Source organism: Octopus sinensis, linkage group LG2 (genome assembly GCF_006345805.1).
Source record: "Octopus sinensis linkage group LG2, ASM634580v1, whole genome shotgun sequence".
Taxonomy (NCBI): Eukaryota; Metazoa; Mollusca; class Cephalopoda; order Octopoda; family Octopodidae; genus Octopus; species Octopus sinensis.
The window spans coordinates 52,783,534-52,798,491 of record NC_042998.1 but is presented as its reverse complement, the minus strand read 5'-3'; the positions used below and the strand labels follow the sequence as shown (position 1 = coordinate 52,798,491).

At 38.1% G+C, this 14,958-nt stretch overlaps 1 protein-coding gene across 2 annotated transcripts in view; it reads left to right on the top strand.

Annotated features, from left to right (window-relative positions):
- LOC115222291 (signaling mucin MSB2) overlaps positions 1–14,958 on the top strand; it is a 311,767-nt gene that overhangs the window by 125,915 nt on the left and 170,894 nt on the right. For both annotated transcript variants that reach the window (XM_036513302.1, XM_029792468.2), the window contains one exon: positions 9,940–10,021. In XM_036513302.1, coding sequence (XP_036369195.1) covers positions 9,940–10,021 — 82 coding nt within the window. The remainder of the gene's footprint in view (positions 1–9,939; positions 10,022–14,958) is intronic.

Below are 14,958 nucleotides of genomic sequence, written 5' to 3'. Positions count from 1 at the left end.
TCCCCGTAACTTAGCGAGATCGATAGAATAAGTACTTGGCTTACAAAGAATAAGTCCTGGGGTCGATTTGCTCGACTAAAGGTGGTGCTCCAGCATGGCCACAGTCAAATGACTGAAACAAGTAAAAGAGTAATATATATATATATATATATATATATATATATATATATATATATATATAGTGAGGGCGCGTGGCTTAGTGGTTAGGGCATTCGGCTCATGATCGTAAGGTTGTGAGTTCGATTCCCGGCGACGCGTTGTGTCCTTGAGCAAGACACTTTATTTCACGTTGCTCCAGTCCACTCAGCTGGCAAAAATGAGTTGTACTTGTATTTCAAAGGGTCAGCCTTGTCACTCTCTGTGTCACGCTGATTATCCCCGAGAACTACGTTAAGGGTACACGTGTCTGTGGAATGCTCAGCCATTTGCACGTTAATTTCACGAGCAAGCTGTTCCGTTGATCGTATCAGCTGGGACCCTCGTCGTCGTAACCGGCGGAGTCTTTAATATATATATATATATATTCTTTCTCTCTCACTCTCTCTCTCTCTCTCTCTCTCTAATACACATATTAAATGTATAAGTTGTGCTTTTCTACGTACACACTCACATGAACGAATGCACACAACCCCTTGTTTTTCTTCGTATTTTGGAGACTCATATAATTACGAGTAACATATTAATGAATAAACTCCATTCTTTTATATTTAAAAAATATATAACTTTCTAAAAAAAAAAACGTTACTGTCATAGCATATGGGCTATTTGTAAATTATCATCCTAGGCCATGGGTCCGTAGGGAAGTGTACCCTCTAAACCCATCTGTCAAATAATAATAATCCTTTCTACTATAGGCTCAAGATCCGAAATTTTGGTGGAGACGGCTAGTAGATTACCCCAGCGTTTGACGGCAAATTATTTGCCATATGCAGTACTCATGTACCCTAAGACTGCCCGGATGCCCGACAACACGCGCACACATACGAACCCCTAGCATTAGGGAAACTTAGTACGAAGATATATTCAACTAATGTTTGTCATTCTGACTCCCAAGAAACTGGCGTCGGAATTTGACCGTGCCATGTTCCAAGGGAAATAACTCTTCATCTGAGAGCTAAAATTAAAACGATCAGAATGAAAATTGATAAATTCCATTTTGTTGACAATTTGGTAATAATTCTCTTTTACTTGTTTCATTCATTAGACTACGGCCTTGCTAGAGCACCACCTTGAAGAATCTTAGTCGAACGAATCGACCCTTGCATGTATTCAATTAGTACCAAGCCGTTAAGGGGAGGTAAACAAACTGACATCGGTTGTCAAGCAGTAGTGGGGGGCCAAAGACACACACTTACATATACGACGGGTTTCCCTCATTTCCCATTTACCAAACCCACTCACATGGCTTTGCTCTACCCGGAGCTATAGTAGAAGGCATTTGCTCAAGGTGCCACGCAGTGGGACTGAACTGAAACCGTGTGGTTGGGGAAACAGGCTTCTTACCACGCCTCCACTTATAGTTTTGTTTTTTTACTTTTTTGTTTAGTAGTTAGATATTGTTCTTCGATTGTAACTGTGAATGACAAAAACGGTAGAATGATGAACTAAATGAAGTACTTTAGATACGCTTCTTTGAAATCTGAGCTTATCGTCCACCAGAGCTGACTTTATCTTCCGTCCTTCGTAGGTTACTGATGTTTCTCTCAACTAGGGCTTGTGAGCATGTACTTAAATTTATAAAACAATTATTTCAGTCAATATTTTACATCCCGGTAAAGAAAACAAAAACGAAGGAAAAAAGAAAAAAACTATCTCGTCCGACACGGTTGAAATTGAAGATTTCAAAAAAATGTAAGAAGTACACTACATGAATACCATACACTTAAAACTATGCAGAGCATATTGAAGTAATATATGAGTGAATATTCTGCAGTAATATATGAGCGTGTTGAAATAACATACGAGCGTATATTCATATGAACTTATTGAGCGTATTGTCGAACATTCTGACAAGTTGTGGTGCACCTGAGCACTATACAATAATTTCATTATTATTATTATTTGAAAATATAGTTCGTCGTTCGCAGCGAACTTTAAACCTTCAAATGAATTCCCTACAACCTCAACTCTAGCTATTAGATAAACTACTACACTAATCTTTTGATGAATGAAATTATATAGATGTAGGGAGATCTGTCAAAGAGAAATATCTGTTCTTAAAAGATAGGCAGATTTTATCCGTCATCCTGTTTAACACTAGTACCTGCATGTATATCTTTAGTACCTTTATTGGAATCCACACCTCGGCAGAATTTGAACTCAGAACGTAACCGCAGACGAAATACGGCTACGCATTTCGCCCTGCGTGCTAACGTTTCTGCCAGCTCGCCGCCTTATTCATTGGAAATATCTAAGAAAGTCATGAGGATGTACAGTCTACGAGCGGTAGAAACACCAAACTGGTAGTTATGCCAACTAGCCTTTCCTTGTAGAACCAGAAAATACTTTGTCCCCAATCAATTACAAACCTTCTATAAAGCTTGTCTGAGATCCACTGTGGAAGATTACTCTGTACACTGTGACTCATAGATGTGTTTTCTCCTCTCCCTGCCTTTTCTACCATCATCGCAAGAGGTTATACTTGTAACTGGCTGGTTTCATGCCAACCCCACTCAAAGACTTTTGATTCTCTCGTCTCTTCTCCTCCTTTCCAATCGTGTTGTGTCCACCACTCAGACAGCATACGTCCTTTCGTTTTAAGTATGGTAAGTGTCAAACCTGTGCTGGTTGATTTAACGACACATGACGTCATACTGAAAATGAAAGGATGTCGCCGTACACTAACCACTGCATCAGCCCTTCCTTTCAAGAACTTCGGATCTCTGGAATTGCCTCCCAGCACATATTTTTCGTGTAGCCGTTAGTTTGCAACAGAACGTTAATGGCGTCAATCTCACTGGTCTCTGAGAATTTGTTATAGCTATGGAGACGACCCTTTTAATCAAGACAAAACTACTGACAAACAAAAAGATTAGCACGCTACCATCTTTAAAAAGGGCACGCTGGACAATGTAATCCTAGCTGCACTATTCCTGGAAAACAAAATAGGGAATGATGGCTGCTAGGCACTAGCGTAGCTAGAGTGTGTGCCACCCGGAGCAGCCCTTCCGTTTGCCGCCCCCGGACCCCACAAAGCACATATTGCTTTCAGCAGACCCAAAAGAGCCGCTCCTTTAAAAATGTCACCCGGTGCGGACCAAACCCTGCTACTAAGAGACCTTAAATTTTAGGTCTGTTTAACTGAAATTTACAAGAGGAGAATAAACAACGATTACACTTAGAAACCGATGAGGAAGCCTATTTGTGATCGTTGAAATTGCTTGAAATATCAGCCTAATCCCACTCTGGCGTTCTAAATAAGGACACGTCGCCCTTGATATTATGGGCGACAAACTGGTGCGTAAAATGACTCATTATCAGGCGAACCGAAATACTATTTAAAAAATTCAAGATAATTTTTCATTGGCGTGCCATTTAGAATGTCCTGTGGGCCGCAGCTTGCCCATGACCGGTGTAGGCCTATGTATTTCAGAAAATAACGATTAATCATGGCTAGAATGCATTTGATTCTCATGTATTACGTTTGCTTATGTAAATATAGTCGAAATGTTTTTTCGACTGGTTCAAGGGAGATAATCGCTTCTTAAATGTACTGAATTATTTCCCTTTATCACTTTCAGTTGTCTTTTAAAACTTTTGCAAATTGTTTGGAACCATCAGCTGTCGGCGAGTTTCCAGAAAACAAAGAAACATTATAAAATAAATATAAGATAAAAAATAGTTGTCAACTTTTATTATATTCATTATATATATATTGATTCCGGTATAAATTAATATTACTAAGAAATAATACCGGTCCCTGGCACATTGATAAAAAAACTGCCGGTACGCTACATTAGATAGTTTGGGAAGCACTGGTTTACAAGATGGAAGGAAATTCAAACCGAATTAATCATGATAGAAAATAATTAAAACTTTTCATAGAATAGCTTGAATAGTTTAATGTACAATTAAACCAGTTTGTTGCAGAAAATTTCAAGAAGTAGGATTTTCAAGCTATATTCGAAATTAATAGATATTTATATTACCTAGGTTTAGAAGTTCGCTTTACAATCACTCGCGTAGGCAAGTGTGCCCCCAAACCTGCTGTCTTTGTTTCCTCATAACTTTTAGAAAAATGGATATTATTTTCATTAAATTTCTTTTCATTATTTTCATGAGATTTTCTAGAAATAATTTCATGCAGTTTAAATTCTGGTTGTATTGGAATTATTTTTCGGTGTTTGTGGGGTGGTGGGGGAGTTTCGTTTAATTCAGTCATTTGATATTTGACATGTTCCTTCTCAAGCCATACCAAGCTCATAACAGCCGGTTTCCCAGTTTCAGTGGCATAGAAATTCCCCACCTGGACAGGACGCCTGTCCGTAGCAGGATTACTCATTTTTGCCAGCTGAGTGGACTGGAGCAATGTGAAATGAATTGTTTTGCTCAAGAACACACTGCATCGCCCGGTCCAGGAATCGAAACCACAATCTTACGAGCATAAGCTCAACACTCTAACCACTAAGCTACTACAAATATATTATATAATTTGTATATGATACTATAATAATATTATAATAAATTCATAGCGTGTCCCCACAATCCACTGTCTTCCTCCCAACGCCTCCTTTCTCTCTAGCCACTCCACTCCGCCCCCTTAACCACCTGCGCCCACCTGGACCGTCTCAACATCCATCAGAGGGTGGTAGCACCCATTTTGAGAACCTATGTTCTAGATCAATTTGACGGCTTGCATAAAATGAAAAAAAAACACAATATCCCAGCCCAGTATAAAAGTATTTAAAAAACTTTCAAAATATCAACTAAATTATGGATGGGAGATTACAATTTACACAAAACAGCCACACAAAGAAGGTGCAGGCATGGCTATGTGGTAAGAAGCTTGCTTCCCAACCACATGGTTCTGGGTTCAGTCCTGCTGCGTGTTACCTTGGGCAGGTCTCTTCTACTGTAGCCTTGAGTTGACCAAAGCCTTGCGAGTGGATTTGGTTGACCGAAACTGAAAGAAGCCCATCGTGTATATATATGTGTGTGTGCATGTGCATATATCTATTCGTGTGTGTTTGTCCTTCCACCATCGTTTGACAACCAATGTCGGTGTGTTTACATCAGATACATTCACCAGTTCTCTTCATGCACTGCAGTCTCATGTTGCAGCCATTCAATCTGTCAGGGTCCTCATTCAACCAGTCATTGATGTTATTGTTTCATCATCATCTGTGTTCTGTCAAGCCCATTTTCCATCCACCCCATCCCCGATGATGTGAGCACAGAGGGTCTGAGCCCTCATAATATGGCCAAAATACATGCAAGCATGCATTACATACATACATATAGGCATGCATACCTACCTGCCTCTTTGTTGCTTCCTTCCCTGACTACATACACACACACACATATGCACACGTCTGTGTTTGAGTGTGAGTGGGGTGTGTGCGAACATGCACTTGTGTGTCTTTGTGAGTATGCTAAAGTATGGTGTTTCATCCTATTACACCAACATGTTAAACCTTAGTCATTCAGTAGATAGAAATCAATAAAACAATGTACCAGTCTCAGTTAACATTCTCGTAATACATCTGACGACTGAAACCAGTCTGGACGCCATAGCTGGCACGAGATATTTCTTGTCTAATTGTCCTTTTCCATAAATCATTTTCCATGTTGTCTCACTTTCCCTTTTAATAAACACACACACACACACACACACACATACATACATACAAACAAACAATCCAGTACCCACAATACACTTTCAGCTTCATATGCATTATTAATTTCTTTACTACCCACAAGGGGCTAAACACAGAGGGAACAAACAAGGAAAAACAAACGAATTAAGTCTATTACAACGACCACAGTGCGTAACTGGTACTTAATTTATTGACCCCAAAAGGATGAAAGGCAAAGTCGACCTCGGCAGAATTTGAACTCAGAACGTAACTGCAGATGAAATACGGCTACACATTTCGCCCAGCGTGCTAACGTTTCTGCCAGCTCGCCGCCTTATTCATATCCATTATTATTGGGGCAACAGGCTTCATACCTACCTATCTGGAGCAAAGTATGACTGATCTTGGAATCTAGAGGAGAGAATGCAAATCTTTAATTTATATGCTACAAATGGTCAAGATACCTGGGACGATAAAAATCTGTAAGACCCTCTTAAGACTTAGAAGATGACAGTGAAATCAAGATGCTTCCCTTCACTATCTTGCTACCAAGTTGGTGGCCAGTTAAAATTTACTCTAAAATTAAAATGAGAAAGAAAAGGCATACATACAGACAGACGGAATGGCAGGCAGACAGACACACACACACAGGCACGCACATGCATGCACACATGCACACAAACACACACACACACACATGTGTAGGAGTGGGTGTGTGGTAAATAACTTGCTTACCAACCACATGGTTTTCGGTTCAGTCCCACTGCATGGCACCTTGGACAAGATTTGGTAGATGGAAACTGAAAGAAGCCTGTCATATATGTGTGTTTGTGTGGCTGTGTTTGTCCCCCACCATCACTTGACAATCAATATTGGTGTGTTTACATCCCTGTAACTTAGCAGTTCGGCAAAAGAGCCCGATACAATAAGTACTAGGCTTACAAAGAATAAGTCCTGGGGTCAATTTGTTCGACTAAAGGCGGTGCTCCAGCATGGCTGCAGTCAAACGACTGAAACAAATAAAAGAATACTACATACTGACTGAAAGGCAGGCAGACACACAAACACACACACAAACACGACACCACTTTCTATCTCTCTCTTTATTTCTCTTTCTTTCTGTCTTCGTATCTGCCTTTCAAACCCTCTCTCTTTTCTCACCTTTCCTTTCCACTTGGGATAGCCATACATCTCCTTTACAGCAAGATACCTATTCTCTATCCTTCTATTATATTTCAACTTCCTCATGTAAAGTTGCAAGTTATGAGGTGACTAACAAAAATAAATAAGTAAAAACAAAATAAAAACAGTGCACTGAATAAACTCTGTAAAAATGGTGAGCATTAGAAAGGGAATCCAGCTGCAGAATCCATGCCAAAGTATTTACATTGGTGCATGGCACCGTCCTCTGACGCAACAGACACTGTTAAATCATCCATCCCATACAAGCCCAGAAGCCGGATGTTAAATGATGATGCTGATGGTGGTGGTAGTGGTAGTGGTGGTGGTGTGTGTGTAGAGAGAATTTAATACCTGCATTTGAATACATTTATTCAACATTGATGATTCACTCCACCATTACTCCGAGTTTATTAACCAATAAGAACATATGGACAAAGCAAAGAGACTGTGTAGAAGCAGTACTGTGAATTATCAGCTTTGAACCAATATATTTCTTTTACTACCCACAAGAGGCTAAACATAGAGGGGACAAACAAGGACAGAAAAAGGGATTAAGTTGATTACATCGACCCCAGTGCGAAACTGGTACTTTATTTTGTCAACCCCAAAATGATGAAAGGCAAAGTCAACCTCGGTGGAATTTGAACTCAGAACGTAACGACAGACAAAGTACCACTGAGCATTTCGCCCGGCGCACTAACATTTCTGCCAGCTCACCGCCTTTCAGCTTTGAACCAATATATAAATGTATGTGTGTATACATAATGGGACACACAAAAGATATCAGATAACAAAATAGCTGAAATGAATAATAGGTTGTTTAGACTATGTCCTGTACAACATCTGTGCTCACATAACAACACTGCATCACAACTTTTTTACTACAACTGATCCTGCCTTATCCAACATGAAGTAATCAAAGAAGAAAAAGGAAAATGTTCCATAAGATTTAACTGCTACTTGGATGTATTCCTTCACAAAATACCATACAAAATGGCCAACATCCAAACACATCTTACATCTCGGCATGATGTTCTGAAACATGACTTAAAAGACTGCCCTGTTTGGTGCTATTAAATTAGACATTACATAGACTAATTGGTGGAGACGCAATGGCCCAGCGGTTAGGGGCGCAGACTCGCAGTTGTAGGATCATGGTTTCGATTCCCAGATTGAGCGTTGTGTTTATTGAGCGAAAACACCTAAAGCTCCATGAGGCTCCGGCAGGGGGTGGTGGCGAACCCTGCTGTACTCTTTCACTACAACTTTCTCTCACTCTTTCTTTCTGTTTCTGCTGTACCTGTATTTCAAAGGGCCAGCCTTGTCACACTCTGTGTCATGCTGAATCTCCCCGAGATCTACGTTAATGGTACATGTGTCTGTGGAGTGCTCGGCCACTTGCTCGTTAATTTCATGAAAAGGCTGTTCCGTTGATCGGATCAACTGGAACCCTTATCGTCGCAACCGACAGAGTACCAACAACAACATAGACCAATTATTGCCAAACCTATCTAAGTTGTCTGAGTTATAAATAAGCAAGTTCAAATATTCTCATTCATCACCACTTATTGCCTTTTTTTAATGCCGACAAAGGTGTGGTTGTGTGGTTCGAAGTTTGTTTCCTAATCCACGTCATTCTGGGTTCAGTCCCACAGCATAGCATGTTGGGCAAGTGTATTCGTTTTTTTATCTCCAGGCCAACAAAAGCCTTGTGATTAGATTTAGTAGGCAGAAACTGAAAGAAACCCATCATGTGTGTATATGTATGTATCTATGTTTGTGTGTCTTTGCATTTGTTCCTCACCACTACCAGTGCTGGTATGTTTACATCCCTGTCACTTAGCGGTTCAGCTAAAAGAAACTGATACAATAAGTACCATGCAATAGAAAATCATCATCATTATCGCTTAACATCCGCTTTCCATGCTAGCATGAGTTGGACGATTTGACTGAGGACTGGCAAACCAGATGGCTGCGCCAGGCACCAGTCTGATCTGGCAGAGTTTCTACAGCTGGATGCCCTTCCTAATGTCAACCACTCCGGGAGTGTAGTGGGTGCTTTAAAAATAAAAAAAAAATAGTGCTGGGGTCAATTTGTTAAATTAAACCCTTCAAAGCAGTGTCCTAGTATGGAAGCTGTCTAATGGGTAAAGGGTAAAGACACCCTTCCGTCATGAATGACTATAGGATTGTACCTAAAAGAGTTCCCCTCTGAGGCACAAGTCCAGGCAAGGTTGTTTATGGAAGATCAGCCGTCACCCATGCATACCAGCCTCCCCTCTGAAACTGGTATGCATGGGCGACTGATGTTATATAGGGGAAAGGCAAAGGCCAACACAGCTTGGCACCAGTGACATCACAACTCATTTCCACAAATGAATGAACTGGAACAATGTGAAATAAAGTGTCTTGCTCAAGAACACCACACACAGTCCAATGACTGAAAGAAGAAAAGATTGACATATCTACTCTTTTACTTGTTTCAGTCATTTGACTGTGGCTATGCTGGAGCACCGCCTTTAGTCGAGCAAATCGACCCCAGGACTTATTCTTTGTAAGCCTAGTACTTATTCTATCGGTCTCTTTTGCTGAACCACTAAGTTATGGGGGGATGTAAACACACCGGCATCGGTTGTCAAGCAATGTTGGGGGAACAAACACAGACACACAGACATATATACACACACACACACACACATATATATATATATATATATATATATATATATATATATATATATATTACACATATATATGACAGGCTTCTTTCAGTTTCCTTCTACCAAATCTACTAATAAGGCTTTGGTCGGCCCAAGGTGTCATGCACTTACCACACAGCCACTCCTATGCCTGTCTGCATTCTTATATGATTCCTTGCTTTACCAATATCTCATTAGCTTCTTTCATTCCATTTATTTTCATAATGGAAACTGGATGTTTTATTCGTTTGCTTTTATTGCAGTTGCTTCCAAATATCTGTCCAAAACACTCGGATCTGCCACTTGGTGTGGAAGAGAAAAACAGATACATCGATGTGCTTCCAAGTAAGTTTGTTGTTATAAATCTTTTACCAATTCCTAATCTCTAAATGTCTGAAACAAGTTATTTGCTAATAAGATTATCACTTTCCAGACTGTTAACCTCATCTAGAGTTTATATTATTATTATTGTTATTATTATTATTATTATTATTATTATTATTATTATTATTATTATTATTATTATTATCATTATTGATAATAATGGGTTTAAAAGGTTTCTGATATTTCAGTCAGTTTAATCTCCCATTGTCATCCTATATCTTCTTCCTGGACATGATACAAATTAGAAAGCATTATTTTCAAACTATGGATGAAAACAGTGGCCTTATGGACAAGACAAATTATTACTCTTAGCATAAAAATAAAGCTTCTAATTGAATTCCAGTACAGTATGATGTACACATCCAGGAATAAGACACCTGAGATAAACCAAATAAAAAATTGTATAGATGTCAATATTAGAAAATATTTCATATCTAAAAATGAGATTAATAGTCTGTAAAATTATCTTAGTTGTGAATCATATTTTTTTAATACTATTTATTTATTTATTTATTTATTATTTATTTATTGGTAATATAATCTTTCTGCAGACATCAGATCTAGCACTTCAACTCCATTTAAATATGTTTACTTTGAAATGAATCACTTAGAATGAAATGGAAAAATATATTACCAACAATATAATCTCACAACAACAGATTTAATTTGTGGCTTATATAATTGAGAATCAATCCACATGCCTATCTGATAAATGCAGAATCAATAGCAGTAACAGCATACCACCACCCTGTTTGCTTGTGTGTCAATGCTTAAATTAACCACCTACATTCCTATGAGAAGATACACCTCTAAAACTCCTACCTTCTTGTGAGAAAATGATTTACTGGTAGCAGTCTTGTACCATGGATTTGAACTATTTATGTATGTGCTAGATCGATGGCTTTTAACTAGGGTCCTTATAAGATTTTGTTGCTAAAATTTATCAGCAAAAAATTTCTTATACTTCTACTATATGCAAAATATTTTAACAATTTTTTTTTAGACAATTCCTAGTAGTACTTAATTATAAAAATATAATAAGATTTTTTAAACATTAAATGATTAGGGGGGGGGGCCTATAGAGTAAAATAGGAACCAAACAGGTTTATAGACAAAAAATGTTTGAGAAACAACGTACTAGATTGAGCATCCCTCACTATATATGTTTAAGTTACATATGAAATTAACTAACTTAAAAATGGACTTATTCTAAGCATACATCATTATAAAAGAAGGATTCAATTTACTCTTTCATAACTCTAATTACTAGCCTACCAGTAATCATTCTTACAGAGTAAGTTATTTCTAACTAAGGCTTTTACTGCTAATATACAATGATACTGTAAACAACAGGTTTGCAGAACAGTCACAAAGCATACTATCAATAAATCCCAATGGTATTTCTTTACTACAACCTCTTTTTTTCTCTATGCATCTGCTAATAAAGCATTTACATTATGAAAGAGAAAGCCACACAGTTTGTCTCTAGAATGTTCTTGCTCTTTAAGAGCCTTGGAGCTTTTCATCATGGTAGAACCCTACCTCAGTGACAGGTGGCTTTGTGGTTTTCAAGACAGAATGTGCTTTGTCATTCAGGGCCCTACCAATCAGCTCTGCCTTAATGGCACTCCCTTTGGTAGCTCTGAGTAATGATGCTCTTATTTTATATGGTCTTTAAAACAACCAATAGCTAAATACACCATTTACATTATTGCAGTTCAATTTACTCACTTTCCAGGTGGGCAAGCCATGTGTTCACTTCTTCAGCAAGACAACAAATCCACTCCCTCTTCATGGTTTCTTATTCCTCCAGCCTATACTGCACTCCATTGAGGAGGCTTATCTTGCAGCTCCTTAGTGGCCTCACTGGTGCTGGTGCCATGTAAAAAGCATCCACTACACTCTGTTAAATGGTTGGCATTAGAGAAAGTATCCAGCTGTAGAAAGTGTGCTAAAGCAGACACAGAACCAGCAGAGCCCTCTGACTTCTCTGTTCTTGTCAAACCATCCAACCCATACCAGTATGGGGAAAAAAGAGCATTAAATGATGATGATGGAGATATGAGCTATGCAATTTGAAATGAAATGAAAAGGCAAGCTGTAATTGTGGTTTTGAAGGCTAAGCATGGTGATTTAGAAATTCTTCATTTTCTGAAAGCTGCAAGATCTTTTGTCCACAAGGCTGGTGTGAGTTAGAGAAAGAAAATGGAAGTGTATTACTGATATCAAAACGTAAAAAAAACATCCCAAATGCTCTGATTCTATCAGGACACCTGAACTTATTCAAGAACCTAAGCAGGACATTGAAGACAATCCAGGAAAATCAATAAGGTCAATTGCAAAAAAATTTCATGTCAGAAAAAACAGTCAGTAATGTGAATGAAGACATCTGATACAAATCTTACATGATGAGGAGAGGTCAATTCATGTCAGGAAAAAACAAGAGAAAGCCGTTTAATCAGATTCAAAAGACTTTTGAACAAACTCTAAAAATCCATCAGAAGATGGTGTTATTTGGATTTTCTCAGATGAGAAAAACTTTCACCAAGACCAGAAAACTAACAGAAGAAATGACAGATGGCTACATGTGAACCTTTCTGAGGTTCCAAGAATAATGCACACAAAATTTCCTGCATCTGTCATGGTTTTGGGTGTTGTTAGCAATGAAGGACATGTGATGTCTCCTCACTTTTTTTCCACAAGGCCTTAAGGTGAATGTTGCTGCATATATTGAGGTTCTGGATAAAGTTGTTAAGCCTTGGATCAACAGTGTATGCAATGGAAGGCCTTATGTCTTTCAACAAGTACTTCATCACACAAGGCTCAAATGACACAAGAATGGATGGCCAATAATTTGCAAGATCACATTACCTCCAACCTTTGGCCTCCTAATTTTCCAGATCTCAATCCACTGGACTACTATGTACTCAGCATCATTGAGAAAAATGTCAATGAATACCCCTATAGTACCAAAGATTCAGTGAAAGCCACCACATTTTGAGTCATGTCTGATATGAACAAAGACCATTTAATCCCTGATTGTAAACGATTTTGACCCCAATGCAGAGCCTGTTATTGATACTTATGATGGTTTTATTGAATGAAATTATCGAATTGATAATTTAGCTTTGTTTGTTATTTTTATAAAAATACAATTTTCTTCTGTTATTATATAAGCATTTTTTAGAACCATAAACCTGTCCTCAAATACCATCTGCATCCTGTATTCATATATATATATATATAATCGCCATGTTGATTCGCTAGCCTCTGCACGCATTTTTTTTCTCTCCTTGTTTCTTTCTGTGTTTCTTTTCTGTGTATCTTTCTGTTGAAGAGCGTAGGCTCGAAACGTAAAAGACTTGTTTTATTTATATTCCTGAGCGCCATACTAATACAATTGTTTGTTTGTATTCCACCTGCCTTCGTCTTTTGTTTATTTTCATAAAACTTCTCGTTATATATATATATATATATATATATATAATATATATATATATAAAAATATGCAAAATAAAAGCAGAAGTTAATTCATTCCTTTTCTTCCTCAGTATTAGATGACAGAAACAAACACTTAACCAATATTTCAAAAATGATTTTCGCACATTATCATATGCAAAACTATTCATATATTGTTGCGTATCTAAAATGTTTCAGTTTGTGTGTGTTTGTGTGTGTGTGTATGTGTGTGTGTGTGTGTGTATGTGTATTTGTATGTGTGTGATATCTTTTTCTTACCAATCAAATGAATATGATAGTTTATAATGCATACACTAGGTCATCACTAATCATACATTTTGTGAATTAGAATAAAGCAGTAAATCCATTTAATTCAATGTTCTAGCTTATCTTAGACGTTAGTAGAAGAAGCCATACTGTGTACAGTGCCGGGTGAGTGATGCGTGTAGTGGAGATAAAATGTTTAATTAGAAGCTGACAAACATTGATATCTAATCTAACAGAGAAGAGACTGGAAAACCATAATGATGTTCAAGTCCTATCAGCGTGTTTGCTGATTATTGTTCCATATTAAATTGGTGTCAGAAATATGGTGTGTAATATCAAATACAGGTGTTGTGTTTCTTAGTGTGTATTTATGTGTTTATATATGAGGTGGTGGCTGAAAAGTTCCTGGCTTTAAGGGTATTGAGAAAGGTCTGACTTGAGGCCCAGACTTCTGAGTTCTTTTATAGGGCTCAGAAAAATTGAGTAACCACTGCAATAAGTGTGTGAATCTGAGAGGGGATTATATTGGGCCGACCAAAGCTTTGTGAGTGGATTTGGTAAATGGAAACTGAAAGAAGCCGGTCGTATATATGAATGTATATATGTATGTGTGTGTATATGTTTGCGTGTGTGTCTGCGTTTGTCCCTCCAACATCACCTGACAACCGATGCTTGTGTGTTTATGTCCCCATAACTTTGTAGTTCGGCAAAAGAGACCGATAGAATAAGTACTGGGCTTACAAAGAATAAGTCCTGGGGTCGATTTTCTCGACTAAAGGTGGTGCTCCAGCATGGCCACAGTCAAATAACTGAAACAAGTAAAAGAGTATATATAAACATGTGTGTGTGTGTGCACCCATGTCATGATTTCACATGATAGTTCAATCTGTGCCAAGCAGCTTTACTCTCCGTGCTTTAGCTTCATTATTATAGCAACAGATTGGATACTTATTGATCAGACCATGTATAAGCACACATATATAAGTTTATATATACATGCATGCTTATATATGTGTGTGCGTGTATATATGATAGGGTATGTGATATATATGAAGAGGGACAGAGATAAGAGAGAGAGATAGTATATATCCACCAACACCCTACAACACCCCTTCAACAGTTTTACAGATGAGTGACATGAACAAGAGAAACCATGTTGTATAGAGGCTGCA